The 16,574-nt window shown below is 42.5% G+C and overlaps 1 protein-coding gene across 1 annotated transcript in view; it reads left to right on the top strand.

Annotated features, from left to right (window-relative positions):
* Positions 1–3,436: 3,436 nt before the first annotated feature.
* The window catches only part of igsf21a (immunoglobin superfamily, member 21a), a 930,426-nt gene continuing 917,288 nt past the window's right edge, over positions 3,437–16,574 (top strand). Inside the window, exons 1-2 of the mRNA XM_034165871.1 lie at positions 3,437–3,459; positions 4,040–4,266. Coding sequence (XP_034021762.1) covers positions 4,128–4,266 — 139 coding nt within the window. The 5' untranslated portion in view covers positions 3,437–3,459; positions 4,040–4,127. The remainder of the gene's footprint in view (positions 3,460–4,039; positions 4,267–16,574) is intronic.

The raw sequence follows: 16,574 nt of genomic DNA, 5'->3' as shown, positions 1-16,574 counted from the left end.
GAGTGTGTGGTGAGAAGGTGGAGGGAATATTTTGAAGAGGTGATGAATAAAGAAAATGAGCGAGAGAAAAGGCTGGATGATGTGGTGAGTGTAAATCAGGATGTATAAGAGATTAGTAAGGAAGAAATGAGGGCTGCTATGAAGAGGGTGAAGAGTGGAAAGGCAGTTGGTCCAGATAACATTCCAGTGGAGGCATGGAAATGTCTAGGAGAGATGGCAGTAGAGTTTCTAACCAGATTGTTTAATAAAATCTTGGAAAGTGAGAGCATGCCTGAGGAGTGGAGACGAAGTGTGCTGGTTCCTATTTTCAAGAACAAGGGTGATGTGCAGAGCTGCAGTAACTACAGAGGCATAAAGCTGATCAGCCACAGCATGACGTTATGGGAAAGAGTAGTAGAAGCTAGGCTTAACAGGTGAAGATCTGTGAGCAGCAATATGGTTTCATGCTGAGAAAGAGCACTACAGATGCAATGTTTGCTCTGAGAATACTGTTGGAGAAGTACAGAGAAGGCCAGAAAGAGTTACATTGTGTGTTTGTGGACTTAGACAAAGCTTATGACAGGGTGCCAAGAGAAGAGCTGTGGTATTGTATGAGGACATCTGGAGTGGCAGAGAAGTATGTTAGGGTAGTGCAGGATATGTACAAGAATAGTGTGACAGCGGTGAGATGCGCAGTCGGAATGACAGACTCATTCAAGGTGGAGGTGGGATTACACCAAGGATCAGCTCTGAGTCCTTTCTTGTTTGCAGTGGTTATGGACAGGTTGACGGATGAGATCAGACAGGAGTCCCCATGGACTATGATGTTTGCAGATGACATTGTGATCTGTAGTGAGAGTAGAGAGCAAGTTGAGTCTAGTCTGGAGAGGTGGAGATATGCTTTGGACAGAAGGGGAATGAAAGTCAGTAGATAATGGATAAGTAATGGAGAATGTGGTAAAACGGTGAAGAAGAGAGTGCAGGCAGGGTGGAGTTGGTGGAGAAAGGTGGCAGGAATGATTTGTGACCGAAGATATCAGCAAGAGTGAAGGGGAAAGTTTACAAGACAGTAGTGAGACCAGCTATGTTGTACGGCTTAGAGATGGTGGCACTAACAAAAAGTCAGGAGGCAGAGCTGGAGGTGGCAGAGCTGAAGATGTTGTGATTCTCCTTGGGAGTAACAAGAATGGACAAGATTAGGAATCAACATAGAGGGACAGCTCAGGTGGGACGGTTTGGAGACAAAATCAGAGAGGCGCATTTGAGATGGTTTGGCCATGTGCAGAGGAGGGACCCAGGGTATATAGGGAGAAGGATGCTGAGGATGGAGCCACCAGGCAGGAGGAGAAGAGGGAGGCCAAAGAGGAGGTTTATGGATGTGTTGAAGGAGGACATGCAGGTGGTTGGTGTGACAGAGGAAGACACAGAGGACAGGGTGAGATGGAAACAACTGATCTGCCGTGGCGACCCCTAACGGGAACAGCCGAAAGACAAAGAAGAAGGAGAAGAAGAACTGGATCCTCGATCTCTGGGCACAAATAGAAATAAACAAAATCTGTAGTTTTTCTCAAAAGCATTTCCTTTCATACATTAATGGCATAAATGTCACTCCATACCTCTGAGCTGAGCTCTTGCCGCCAGCTGTGTTGCAAGTCAACATCAATGTCATTCATAAAGAATGCAGGACGTCTCATTTTGGGAGGAAAAAAAACCATTTTAGTCTGTTATAGTTTGTCATTTTTTTTAAAATGGTGATTCACTTTGAAGTTATTCATTCCGGCCGGACTCTAACTTGACTCAGCAGAGAGCCGCGCAGTGTTTGGAGCTGTGCGAACAGAATGGAGAACGATTCTCATTTCTTGCCTGCTATAAGACACGAGTCCCAGTTTGTGACTTTAATCTGCACAAAGTGACTCAAGACTGACATTTTAATTGGCCTGAGAGGGGCTAAAAAGCAGACTTACTGCTTCTGAAAGAAGCAAAGCAATGAACTAACAAACCAGCGGGTCGGAGCACTGCTTCGCTGCTTCAAGCGACCTGCTGCAGGGCCTGCAATCAAGATAAAGAAATGATCATTTTCCAGATAAAACACCCTCCAAAACAATGGCCGCTCTGAAGGACCGATAAGGGAATCGTTAAAGGCCCCTTCACACTTAGTGCGAATAGGCAGGCGTGCACAATGCTGGTGCAATGGTTCGTGCACGCGGGAACACAGTGCCACCGTCTACATGATGTGTAACCACATCGTGCTCATGGTGGCACTGGTGTGAAGTGTGGCTGGTATGAAGAAAAAAATAAACAACAAATAAAAAAAATACATGCTGCGACAGTTCCTTATATGCAGAAGCACAGCAGCTTTCCCCACATCACATCACATGTAACTACATCGCATCACATGTAACCACATCGCACAGTTGAAAAAAAGAATACTTCACCCACAGGATTTGAACCCATGCCTTCCAAAAGCTCTGATTGCAACCAGAAATATTACCAAGTGAGCTAACATTGCTGTCTTATAAAATGTGCTGAACACTGCCTTATATCCAGAAGCACATGGACAGATTTTAAAAGAATAAAAACGACGCACCATATAAAAACATTGCATTGTATAAAATCCCTCTCAAGTGGGCAATACAAATATGATTCGTCTGTTCCTCTGTAGATGACCCATGGTCACAGACCATGACCAGAAGTCACATGAATGAGAAGCAGTTCGCTCGTCTCATTCATGTCCACATCTGCTGGCGTGTGTCCTGATGGCCTGTGCACATCTTGCTGACATGCATGTCTTGTGGACAGTGCACCACAGGATACCGTGTCATGTGGAACAGAGCTCACGTGGGTGATGTGACAGTCAGATCGCCTGTTGCATGTTATGATCTGACGGTCCATTTCAACCTGGGGGGTAAACCTGTCCATGTGTGAGCCATGCGCACGCTCTCGCTTGCTGCAGGCTGTTGCCACAGTGATATATGTTTTTATTTTTGTCCACTTGATAAGAGCAAACAGACACATGCACATCACGATGGTCAATTGTTAGTCCATGTCTGTCCAAACACAGTACTGTCCAGCTGGGATGTCCAGAATGACAGATCTCCACGGCCGCTTCTGTCACAGCCACACCTCCTGTCAGTTCAGCGCACACACCAAAGCCACACTTGTGGGGCACTTTGACAAATTTCCACTGCGAGTACGACAGTGATTGTCTGCAGACTGTTGTCATGCCAAGAGTGTGAATGGCCACACATTTTTTTTCCCGCAGTTTGATAACCACTGCTTTAAGATAATCTAAGAAAGTCTAGACTGATTCACTCGTCATATTTTTTAACACACTTTTATTATAAACACTGGAAATCTTCTAATTCTGCATGCGGCAGGGTTCATCAATCAGCCTTTTTTATACCTTTCTCATATTTGGTCACACCTTTAGTTAGCAGTTCACATACACCCCTCCCCCTCCCCCCCCCACCACCACCACCCACCCCGTAGATCCGCCAGTGCTGTGATGTTTTACAGTGTGCGGATGCTGCCTGCGTGCACATTTAATTTCTCTCAGCATACAGTTGGATTTGCATTTAAAAGATGAGATTGTTCTTAATCTTAAACCGGCTGATTGTTGGATGGTTTTGTGTAGTTGTGTAGCGCAGGTTCGGATTCTTCCTTCTTTTTCTTTTTTTTTTATGACGATGGCACAAACACCAAAAACAAATCAGTTTAAAGGACAGAATTAAATGGGTTTGAATCCAGGATGGGATTAAAGAAAACTGTGTGAAATAAAAGAGCGATGGATCAGGAATGACTGTGCGCCTGTCTGGAGGGCGGAGAGAGAGAGAGAGAGAGAGGAGAGAGAGGAGAGATGAGAGAGGAGAGAGGAGAGAGAGAGAGAGAGAGAGAGAGAGAGAGAGCATCTTTTCATCCAAACCTCTCCTCTCTTTCTCCTCCGTGCGCTCGGCTCAGCAGCCTGTGGTTTAAATCTCTGTCCTCTTGTCACCGAGCCTCATTTGCGATCCGATCGTCGCCGTGGACGCCGTATTTTTCACGCTGAACTTGGTGTTTCCCCCCACCACCACCACCCCACTCTCCACTTCTTCCACTTGGCGCCGCATCATGAGTAGTTTGGAAGCACCTTTCAGCCGCATACCTCTGGAATGGTGGGGATTACACGGCCGGAACCCGGAGAGCAAGTAAACGCAGATGGAGTTTGGGATTTATTGCAAAAGAAAGGAAAGATGACCGCCTTCTCGCTGTGCCTGCTCCTGTGCGCACATCTGCTGGATTTAGCCGTCGGTAAGTCCGATGCCACGCGTGGGCTCTGCTGATAAGCGTGATTTCGTGCGTGATGGTGGAAATAGAAGCGCTCGGGGCAGTGCCAGTGCCAACTTTGCCCGATGCGTGCACGGCGAACACACACACACACACACAGGCCTCCCGTGCGTTAAGTCTTAATTGATTTGCGTTGTATCTGATTCCTGGAGGATGCGCACGGCGCGGCGCGGCTTTGCGCTGCGCCTATAGGGCATCGTGCGCACAGTAAAGTTGCAGCGTCCAAAATCAGCAGTGTGAATTTTTGTTGTGAAGGCTGATTTGTTTGTTTGTTTGTTTTCTTTCTTTTTGCCTTCAGTGGTTCCATCACTGTCGCCTCCTCCTCCTCCCCTGTGGCGCATGGCGCCTTCATGCGCAATCTGCTGTACTGGACTGTTCTAGATCTTTGTGATGCTGCCTCTGCTTCTGGGAGTTGTGAAGCTGTGCAAGGTGGGAGAATGCACTCCCTCATCCAAGTATTTAGAAAAGACCTGGTGTTTGATTTTGATTTTTTACCTGCATTTGTTGTTTCCAAACGAGAAGTCCTGTTATTTTATTTATTTATTGTTGTCTTTTGAACAACCATAGTCTGTTGGAGTAGTACTCTAATCAGTCTTGGTCTCTGCTTGGTCTCACCCCTCTAAAGAAGCAGTCCTTGACTCTGTCTTCTTCCCTAGTAATGAGACTACCGAAGTTCTATTAAAATATTGTTAGGCGTCAAATCTCTGAGTGCTCATGTATTTGGTGTTTTATCCATAATGCAACTAAAGGTATAAGCAAAACTGTGAATTGTTGGAAGAGTTCCGTTTTGGCACTGCTCTCTTCACTCTTGGTTGTTCTTCCTTTAGTATTTGAGCAAAAATGTCACCAAAATAAATAAATAAATAAATAAATAAATGAGCAAACGTTATCTCAACACAGAAGTGCAATCTCGACCAACAGTTTTTGTGCACCTGATCCACAGTGCCTTACCACGTTGTATTATGACAAAACACCAAATTCACGAGGAAGATTTTACATTAAAAAGTGATGAGCTCAATTAGTTGCTATAACTTGTTTCTAGAATTTACTTCCACTTAACATAATGAGTTATGAAATTTCAACTTTTAACTTCAGAGTTATTAGCATTGCAACTCAGGTTGTAAGCCAGTTGAGTGAAATTTAAATTTAAATGTGTTAACATAACAATGTTTGTTGAGTTAAACTATGTTTTTTAAGTTGAAGTTTTTCCAGTGACACACACTAGGAATAAGCACCGATGGTGGTAAATGGAAAATGCTCCCTCTTTTAAATTTTTAGAGGAAGGAAACCTCAAGCAGACCAGACTGGGGGGGGGGGGGTTGACTGTCTTCTATGTCCATGCTAAATGAAGTATGACCACACCAAAAATTGTGAGAATGTTCACAAAAAAAATAGAAAGATGGAACTAACAACCATTGGCGAGTCATCATTTGCAATTACGGGATACTGCCTATACAACAAGGAGGTGCAGATCACAATCCCAGAGTCCCATGTCCATGGTGATGCCACATCAGTCACCGTGCAGGAGAGTTCCCAAAGCTCACTCTCAAACAGTAGAATTTATCCACAACAGTTCCTTGGGTCAAAATCTACTATGTAGAATTTCGACCTATAGGTCAGTGACGGCTGGCCATAGAGGGCGCTGGGGCGCCGCCCTCCCAGATGTGAAGGGGAAAAATGAATCAAATATATTTTTTTAAAAAGTATTATCACTGTCAGTTTACTTAATAGTATGTGCCTACATGTAATCTGGATGATTAAACAACAATTCCACCAACTGACTCATTCAACAGTGCATTCCACTGACAGAGGAAATGTCCAATTGTGTATGTTGCTAAGCAGATTAATAAATATTTGTCCAACCAGCATCGCCAAATTTAATGGCTGGTGGGCGCCATAACTGGCGCTCATGGAGCCAACTGTGTGTGGTGCTAAGGAAATATACATAAATACTGAATGAGTGAAGTTTTTTTGTTGTTTTTAGGGGGGTCAAAGTTGTCATCTTTATTGGTCCAGTCAGGGCTTAATTTGAGGGGGAGCAAGCCGGAGCGCGCTCCGGAACCTCTGACGTTGGCTCCGCCATCTATTTAATCCCTTTATATCTACGGCAAATGGCACCCCCGCCATATTTTCCATATGTATCAAAGTGCATTGTTGAGCTAACACCAAGGGCTTTCCAATGATATACGAGGTCTGTCAATAAAGCAAACGGTCCTTTTTATTTTTTTCAAAAACTATATGGATTTCATTCATATGTTTTACGTCAGACATGCTTGAACCCTCGTGCGCATGCGTGAGTTTTCCACGCCTGTCGGTGACGTCATTCGCCTGTGAGCACTCCTTGTGGGAGGAGTCGTCCAGCCCCTTGTCGGAATTCCTTGTCTGAGAAGTTGCTGAGAGGACTGGCGCTTTGTTTGATCAAAATTTTTTTCTAAACCTGTGAGACACATCGAGAGTGGACACGGTTCGAAAAATTAAGCTGGTTTTCAGTGAAAATTTTAACGGCTGATGAGAGATTTTGAGGTGATTCTGTCCCTTTAAGGACTTCCCACGGTGGTGGAGACGTCGCGCAGCGCTCCCAGGTGCTGTCGTCAGCCTGTTTCAAGCTGAAAACCTCCACATTTCAGGCTCTATTGATCCAGGACGTCGTGAGAGAACAGAGAAGTTTCAGAAGAAGTCGGTTTCAGCATTTTATCCGGATATTCCACTGTTAAAGGAGATTTTTTTAATGAAGACGTGCGGACGGGTCCGCGCGTCACGCGACGCTCCGCCACAGGAAAAACACCTCTGTTGAAAGCCTTAAGGACAAGTTGGAACATGTCCTGCTGTTAAACAATTTCTCATATACTCACTCCACTGAAAGCCATCAAAAGCCGCCTGGATTTTACAAATGGTTATCAACACGGAGGTGTTTTTCCTGTGCCGCCGCACCGCGTCGGCTGCGTCCCGACGCGCGGACCCGTCCGCACGTCTTTCATTAAAAAAATCTCCTTTAACAGTGGAATATCCGGATAAAATGCTGAAACCGACTTCTTCTGAAACTTCTCTGTTCTCTCACGACGTCCTGGATCAATAGAGCCTGAAATGTGGAGGTTTTCAGCTTGAACAGGCTGACGACGGCGGGCTGAGAGCGCTGCACAACGTCTCGCACCGTGGGAAGTCCTTAAAGCAACAGAATCACCTCAAAAATCTCTCATCAGCCGTTAAAATTTTCACTGAAAACCAGCTTAATTTTTCGAACCGTGTCCACTTCGATGTGTCTCACAGGTTTAGAAAAAATTTTGATCAAACAACGCGCCAGTCTCTCAGCAACTTCTCAGACAAAGGAATTCCGACGAGGGCTGGACGACTCCTCCCACAAGGAGTGCTCACAGGCGAATGACGTCACCGACAGGCGTGGAAAACTCACGCATGCGCACGAGGGTTCAAGCATGTCTGACATAAAAACATATGAATGAAATCCATATAGTTTTTGAAAAAAATAAAAAGGACCGTTACTTTATGACAGACCTCGTATGGTGTATTACGGTAAACGTAAGCCTGTGATGCCATACGCAGAGGAAAAACATGGAAGTTTCACACTAGTGTGCCGCTGATTCTCATTACCGGAAGTTCTCATGTAAACCCTCAATCTGAAAAATGTCAACACTGACAGCAAGCCAAGAAACCCGTGCTTTCCAACAGTATGCTATATGTTGCATATATTACGGTAAAGTGCGTTCGGTGACTTTTGAAACAAGGGAAAAGTATGAAAAGAGCGCAAAAGTGACAGAAAGTACAGAGACAGACAGCAAACATAAATGTAGTAATTTTTGAGGAAAAGGCAGGGTGTTAGTGTCATTTGTGAAGGTGTGTGTGCGTGTTTGTGTGGGTGTGCAGTTTATTTAAGTGTGGCGCACAGCATTGTTCGCAAGCCCCCCCGACTTCTTGTTTTTCTGCACCGGAGCCACGCATCCTCTGCGCTCCTCCCACTTTACAAATTAAGCACTGGGTCCAGTGGACCAGTTATAACAGTTAGGGGAGACTGGGGCTCTTTGTAACAGTGTTCAAAGCTGCAGCCATGACTTCAGTTGACATGTAATGAGGATCAGCCCACACAAGTGAAATATTCTTTGGAGTATTCCAAAGTCTAAAACGAATGATTTGCTCAGTTTAAAAAACAACAAAAACAAAAAATCTAAAATAGCAATTTGTATGTTTTTTTTTAAAGAAATTCTAACTCGGCCACTACTGAGTTCACACAAAACACTTATAGTCAGACTAACTCAAGTTTAGCAAAGCATTTAATTAAGTGGTTTGCATACTTAATTTGCTTTGTCCTCTACACTGTTAATTAATTTTAACTAATTTAATTTAAAGGTTTTGGTGTTATTAGTTAGTTAGCTGAATGATTTAGGTTATTCTAGCTTCTTTGTTTTGCCTCCATTCCACTCAGTAATGTTCATGCAAAATATTACCTTAATTTAGTCTGTCTCTCTCTCACACACACACACACACACACACACACACACACACACACACACCACACACACACACACACACACACACACCCACACACACACACAATTTCTCTCTTTCTCTCCCTTTCTTTTTTTGGAAGGTGGTATGAACATTGTCATATGTTCATAATGGTTTTTTTTTATCAATTGAGGATTTTTTTTTCCATATTTTGAAAGAGTCTAAATTTTGCTGATATTTTCTGTTCTGTTAAGGTCGGTGTCATTGTGAACCCCAGGAGAGGATGGACTCATTTATCTGTCTGTTCCGTCACAGCATTTTGCAGCTTACAAACTACGCTTTTCCATAAAAAAATAGATTATGTTGTCAGCTTGTAAAGGTGGAAGTGATGCTTATTTCCTAAGAGCTGAACCAGCTCACATAGTATGTTTTTCTTTTTTAATTTCAAACTTCATTGACGACCACAAAGGTGAAGCTTAAGCAAAGGTTTGCAGTAAGATTACCATCAGTGGGTAAACAGTCTTAAAAGAAATCCAATTATGTCACCAATAATATATGCTGTAATAATATACAGGAGCACATTCAGAACTGCAAGTGAAGACTTAAGATTGAGAAAAATGTGACCTGAATTTATTTTGATCTTGACTGCAGGTGTGCCATTGATGGTCTTATACTGAACTAACCTATCAGCAGGTTTCAGAAATAGGATTTCTTTTTTCCAATAATGCAATGGGCAAAGATGAATAAAGCACTCAGAGGTTTGCTTTTTAACAATTGAATGTGACTATAAGGCTGTGAAGTTGGACTTTATGTGCTAACTTAGTCACACTAATTTAATACAAGAATTAGACTTCATTAATCAAAAAAGTGTGAGATAACTGGAGACGCGCGACTTGTTGAAGTTTGAAAGGTTGATGTTTCACAGAAGACTCACTTCAAACTGACCTCCGGAAAAGTGTTTGCCAAAGTGTGGGCTGTGGCCATGACTGCAGATGCCCAACCCAGTCTCACAAGTTTTTTTTGTGCTCCAGTCACGGAATGAGTCAAATTTTTGTGACTGGGGTTTTTTTTATCTTACTGTTACTAGCCTACCCCTCCCCCTAACCCTAACCATAACCCCCCAGACCCCCTGCATTACTTTTAATTCCGTGCCCCCATCACGGAATGTATTGGAATGAATTTGTGTTCCCATTAACAAAAATCTGCCACTTTTCGTGACAATATCACAAATCACTAGATCAGGGGTGGGCAACGAAGGCCGAGACAATGCAGGTTTTCCTTGCAACCAATCACCTCAGCAGGTGGTTTCATTAAGGCTCAGGTGTTTCAGCAGGTAATTTCATTGACGACCAGGTGTTTATTTTCAAAGGAGAAGCTCATCAGCAACCCACCTGCTGAGGTGATTGGTAGCAAGGAAAAGCTGCAGTGCTTCGGCCCTTCATGGCACATGATTGCCCACCCCTGCACTAGATTAATGTGTATTTCGTGATGCTGAATCATGACATGCTGTGGGAAATGGTAGGGAGATGCACCATGTGGTCATTAAAAATGTACACAAATGTGCACACATTACAAAGAGATAAAAAACAAAATGGAAAAAAATTGACACCATTTTACTGAGGCAAAAAAAAAGAAAGAAAAAAATCGTTTTGAATCAATATCTTCTGTATCTTATATGCACTGGTGTGTTGCACACTGGAATCATCCCATTGTTTTATGAAGGGGAAAAAACATCCAATCAATTATAAAATTAATCACCCACTGATTTGGTAATTGTTTAATTATTATCCAAGTTCTCTAATTTCAGTTATCGGTCCAATATGAGGTCATAATATATAGTGGAAAATTAATCTTTATCCTGAGCATGGGCCTGAGTCTGCAGTGTTTCCAGCAAAAAATAAATAAATAAAACCTTTAAAATCATGCATGCTAAACATGTAGCAACTAAGGCATGTTACATATCCGCTTAACAGTTAGATGCTCAACTAAAAGCCCAAACTACCATTTCAACCAAAACAAAACAATTCCAACACCAAGCAACAACATGAACAAGCAGGAAAAAGACCCAAACAGTGCAAGCCAACAGCTAAAAAAGATCAAAAATAGACTTCATTTCACACAGCTATAAATTACATTACATTACATTTGCTGTTTTGTCATCATGAATGAAGTTCCTGTGCATAAATCCATTACAGACAGGTAATCCCATACCCCCGTGTCACATTGAAATGATTCCAGAGAGTTTTTGCCAACATTTCTTTCCAGGAGATGGAACACATTGGGGAATAAGGCAGAGAGGGATTTATTTTGGTGTATGATGTGTATTCTTTCTTGTGATTGGCGAACGATATTGTTGATGTTCAACCCCAGCTGTTTTTATTTACATTTTACACAATGTTCCAACTTCATTGGAATTGGAGTTGTACATGATGATATGCAACATGGATAACTGAACCCAGGTCCCTCAGGCGGCACTGGATTAAAAACAACATCATTGTGTAAAGAATCTTACCGCGTGGGCTCAGGAACACTTCATCGCTACATCTCCAAGTGCAAGTTAAAACTTTATCATGCACAGTGAAAGCCATGCATCAACAACATCCAGAAACACCGACACCTTCTCTGGGCCCGAGCTCAAAGTGGAAAAGTGTGCTGTGGTCTCATGAGTCCACATTTCAAATTGTTTTTGTAAATCATGGACATTGTGTCCTCCGGACAAAAGAGGAAAAAGACCATCCAGACTGTTACCAACGCAAAGTTCAAAAGCCAGCATCTGTGATGGTGTGTGTGTGTGTGTGTGTGTGGGGGGGGGTGTTAGTGCCCATGGCATGGACAACTTACACATCTATGATGGCACCATCAGTGCTGAAAGGTACATCCAGGTTTTGGAGCAACACATGCTGCCATCCAAGCGACGTCTTTTTCAGGGACATCCCTGCTTATTTCAGCAAGACAATGTCAAGACACATTCTGCACGTGTTAGAACAGTGTGGCTCATAGTAAAGAGTGCGGGTACTAGACTGGCCTGCCTGTAGTCCAAATCTGTCACCCATTGAAAATGTGTGGCGCATTATGAAGCGCAAAATATGACACAGAGACCCCGGACTGTTGAACAACTGACATCGTACATCGAGCAAGAATGGGAAAGAATTCCACCTACAAAGCTTCAACAATTAGTGTCCACAGTTCCGAAACGGCCAAAATGGCCAATTTGGGGAGTTCGTTGAAATGTTAGTCTCGACATACCTCTCTCGAACTTGGGTGTGTGTGTGTGTGTGTGTGATGAATGTGTTTGTCTATGTGTGGCCTTGTGATAGACTGCCATCCTGTCCAGGGTATACCCTGCGTCACACCCTATAACAGCCGGGATAGGCTCCAGCACATGCCCCCGATTGGAGTAATAGTGTATAGAAAATGGATGGATATATACAATACACTTGCAGTACTGTGTGTGTGCGTGTGTCAGGAATGAGGAAAAAACTGAGCTGTCAGTTTTGAAAACACCACATTCTGATTCAGAGTCTGCGTTTTAAGCAGGCAGAGATGTGAGACATAATGTCAGGATGTCCGTCACACGATGTGTGTCCATGCAGTCGAGGCTTGCTTGTCTGTCTTTGGCGATGCTCTGTGGAAAAGACAAGGATCCTTCAGAAGTCTTGAAGAGTTCAGCATTCTGTTGCCAGGTCTGTATTTCAGAAGCAGAACAGATGTCAGCTCAGCCCCACTCCCTCTGCCAAAAGCTGTGATATAGTTCTTTCTCAGAACTGTTGTAGTATGCAGATGCAGAAAGTGCGCAGTATGTTAAGAATTTATACCGACATGTTCCCAAAAGTACCTTTTTTCATGTTTCATATGCAGTTAAGATTGTCATGGAACACTTGCTTTTGACATGTGAAAAGCATGAGTGTGATAGTTCACATACTTTCCTGCAGATCATTAATTTATCGTAAAAAGTTTGACCACTAGGAGGCAGATTGGAGCTGAATGATCTCTGATTGACTGATGTGACAAAAAGGGGTGAACATATTTGGCAGTGTGGAGCAGCATGATGATATAACCTGGGCAAAACGTCAAAAAAGTTGCATTTAAGAATTTTATGCTGTTGTTTGTCTGGTTGGCTGTTACGATTTTGATTAGCATTTTGATTTATTTTGATTGCCACCCTGTGTTCTACTGCCCCCAGGGTTCACATGTGTACTACACTTTGTGGATATATCATGTGTGTGTCTGTAAATGGTGTTTTCTAAAATGATTTTGGATTTCATTTTTAAAGAGATAATTTTATTTCATGCATGAAAGGTGGATTTTTGCTGTTAATGTGTATGTGTGTTATAACCTGCTGTGCATGCATAAAACAAAATGATCTGCTATATTCACGAATTCATGGACTCATCCGATTTATGCTATCGAATCTGGGCATAAGCACGGGCACTAATGGAACTTGGGACCTACATAGGACTTAACTACTACTAGTCCAGCTACCGTTATTACTCATACGGGTACCTATTTAGCATCTCTCAATCTACTTCACAGGATTCCACATTTGTCATTTTGGCCCACTTGTCTGACAAGCAAAAATGGTGCAATGGCTACATGTATCCTTAACCCTCTGGGGCCGACGCCGTCGTATACGATGGCTGAGTACAAGTTTTACTAAACTATAAATAACTTTTTAATGATATGAGATAGAAACTTACTTTTTTTGCTGAAAAGTGGTTGGATGGAATGCCCAAACTACCTTTATAAAGTGTCAAAATAGTTGTTTATTATAGTTTGCTGTGTGTTTTGAATAAATGTGTGTGAAAATTATTTTCCGCTTTATTTTTCCTTTCATATTTCTGATTGTAAACCTTTATTACACTTACAAAACACCACTATAGCATATATATTCTGAAAGTACAGGTTGCCCTGAAATAAAACAGACATACCACTTGATTGTGGGATGCAGAGTGAGCTTTTAACAGCAATAATAAAACATTTATGCCAGGTGAGTGTACTGTCTAAAAACTGCCCTTGGACCCTAGAGGGGTAACATAATCAAATTATCTGTTAATAACAAAAAGTTATTAATCTGCAAAAAGTTCAAATTTCTTATTTTTCACTCAATTTATTGAACATTTGCTGAATCACTTCCAATCTTTTAATCCTTTTTATTTTTACTTTTACGGCACAATAAATGCAACTGCAGTTAAAGACAGATTTTGAAGTTATTTATCCAAATGTTTTGAAACTTTGAGTAAATAGCCTCTGCTCACTGATGCTGTTTGGCTTTGGGTTCACATGACGAAGGTTCTAAACTGTTAGCTGAGACTTTGATCCGACACTCTCTGTATATTCATTTCTTACATTTTAATCAACATATTTAATAACACTTACTGTCTGGATGGTACTGTCGTAACTTTGAGGCACTTTAAAACACGTATAGATATGGGCGAGTGTGCGTGTGTATGAATTTGAAATGGGGGGACTTCAGAGAAAGGAGACAGTTTGTTGGATTAAATCTATCTTCAAACAGCCCTCATAATCCTCAAAATTTCATACTATCAAAAAACAGGTGACCTGATGAATATAAAAATAACACTTTTTAATGATAAAGCTGTAATATTCATATAGTAGCTTACTGTATGATGTGTCAACTATAATATTCCTTATGCTGCATTTACACATAGGCAAGACATGTTACAAATATCATATTTGCGTCATTCTTGGCACATTCCTGACATTCTTAACGTGACTTAATGGATCTGAATAGGTTTTTTAATAGTGCGTGTTGGTGCATGATATTCATGATTTTTGTGGAGCATGTTTTTGGCTGTCAAAAATCTTCCATGAATATCATGCACCACCCTCATTTCGCCTCATGTCATGGAGGACACAACTGAGCGTGTGATCCGTCTTGATTCGTGGTGAACTTAATAGAGCACAGCGTTCCTTCTCTGACGTGTGCACAATTAAACCCTGCTGCACTGCATTCAGTTCATTGCTGCAGTATGCTGAAGAAGGACAGTGACGCCAAGTTGGCTAAAAATCACGTTCCAGTGTTCCTCAGCGTGCTCCTGCAGGTGTTCCACCTGCTGCATGTGCCTGATGTTTGGGGAAAATGAGCGAGACAAGAGCCACGTGAAGCCATACATCTGGTTCTCTCCTTCTCCTTCTCCGTGGCACAGAGCCCAACTAAGCATGCAGTCACAAAGTTCTTATATTGTGGATTTGAGGAGCAAACTGGAGTGATCTGAACTGTTCAGCAACTGATGGTTGGATGAATATAGGGTGTGTGTGGAGACAAGTCATCTCATTCACAACGTGACAGAATGTAACGATGTGCTGTTACGCGTGACAGCACTCCGCAATGCAGACCATTATTCTGACCATGTGTAAAGGTACCTGATAATTCTCCAGCAACACGTGCCATTAATTGCTAACGCGTGGTAACAGGTTGCAGAAGTTCCTGAGGACACCCTGATGCCTCTGCCTCAAATCATCACATTCGTGATCAGCGGCCAAGAATTTGTGGCTTTCGTGACTTGCCGTTATGTGTAAATGCATTAGTTACATGTGAATAGAAATTGTGCGATGTGGCCTTGTGCTTATAATAACAGTGAATGTGGTATATATTTTTGGCCAGTTGATGTCATTAATCTGTAATGAGGCTTCAAGTAATAAGGCTTTTGGGGAAGCAGTTGGCTGAAACACTGAACTGAGGTTTCACCTTGCTGTGTTAGTCTTGATGTAATGTTCATTCTTATGGGAATATTGGACCCAGTCAGATCTTTCAAGTAGAGCCCGACCGATATGTCAGCCGGCCGATATTAACGGCCAGTATAAGCCCTTTTCAAAGTACTCACTATCGGCCAAAATTGTGCCGATAGAACAAATCAATCAATCAATCAATTTTATTTATATAGCGCCAAATCACAACAAACAGTTGCCCCAAGGCGCTTTATATTGTTAAGGCAGGGCCATACAATAATTACGTAAAAACCCCAACGGTCAAAACGACCCCCTGTGAGCAAGCACTTGGCGACAGTGGGAAGGAAAAACTCCCTTTTAACAGGAAGAAACCTCCAGCAGAACCAGGCTCAGGGAGGGGCAGTCTTCTGCTGGGACTGGTTGGGGCTGAGGGAGAGAACCAGGAAAAAGACATGCTGTGGAGGGGAGCAGAGATCAATCACTAATGATTAAATGCAGAGTGGTGCATACAGAGCAAAAGAGAAAGAAACACTCAGTGCATCATGGGAACCCCCCAGCAGTCTAAGTCTATAGCAGCATAACTAAGGGATGGTTCAGGGTCACCTGATCCAGCCCTAACTATAAGCTTTAGCAAAAAGGAAAGTTTTAAGCCTAATCTTAAAAGTAGAGAGGGTGTCTGTCCCTGATCCGAATTGGGAGCTGGTTCCACAGGAGAGGAGCCTGAAAGCTGAAGGCTCTGCCTCCCATTCTACTCTTACAAACCCTAGGAACTACAAGTAAGCCTGCAGTCTGAGAGCGAAGCACTCTATTGGGGTGATATGATACCGAGGTCCCTAAGATAAGATGGGACCTGATTATTCAAAACCTTATAAGTAAGAAGAAGAATTTTAAATTCTATTCTAGAATTAACATGAAGCCAATGAAGAGAGGCCAATATGGGTGAAATATGCTCTCTCGTTCAAGTCCCTGTCAGTACTCTAGCTGCAGCATTTTGAATTAACTGAAGGCTTTTCAGGGAACTTTTAGGACAACCTGATAATAATGAATTACAATAGTCCAGCCTAGAGGAAATAAATGCATGAATTAGTTTTCAGCATCACTCTGAGACAAGACCTTTCTAATTT

The sequence above is a fragment of the Thalassophryne amazonica genome, chromosome 3 (genome assembly GCF_902500255.1).
Source record: "Thalassophryne amazonica chromosome 3, fThaAma1.1, whole genome shotgun sequence".
NCBI classification, from domain to species: domain Eukaryota; kingdom Metazoa; phylum Chordata; class Actinopteri; order Batrachoidiformes; family Batrachoididae; genus Thalassophryne; species Thalassophryne amazonica.
The sequence above is the reverse complement of the archived record's forward strand: the minus strand, read 5'-3'. Positions and strand labels throughout refer to the sequence as shown.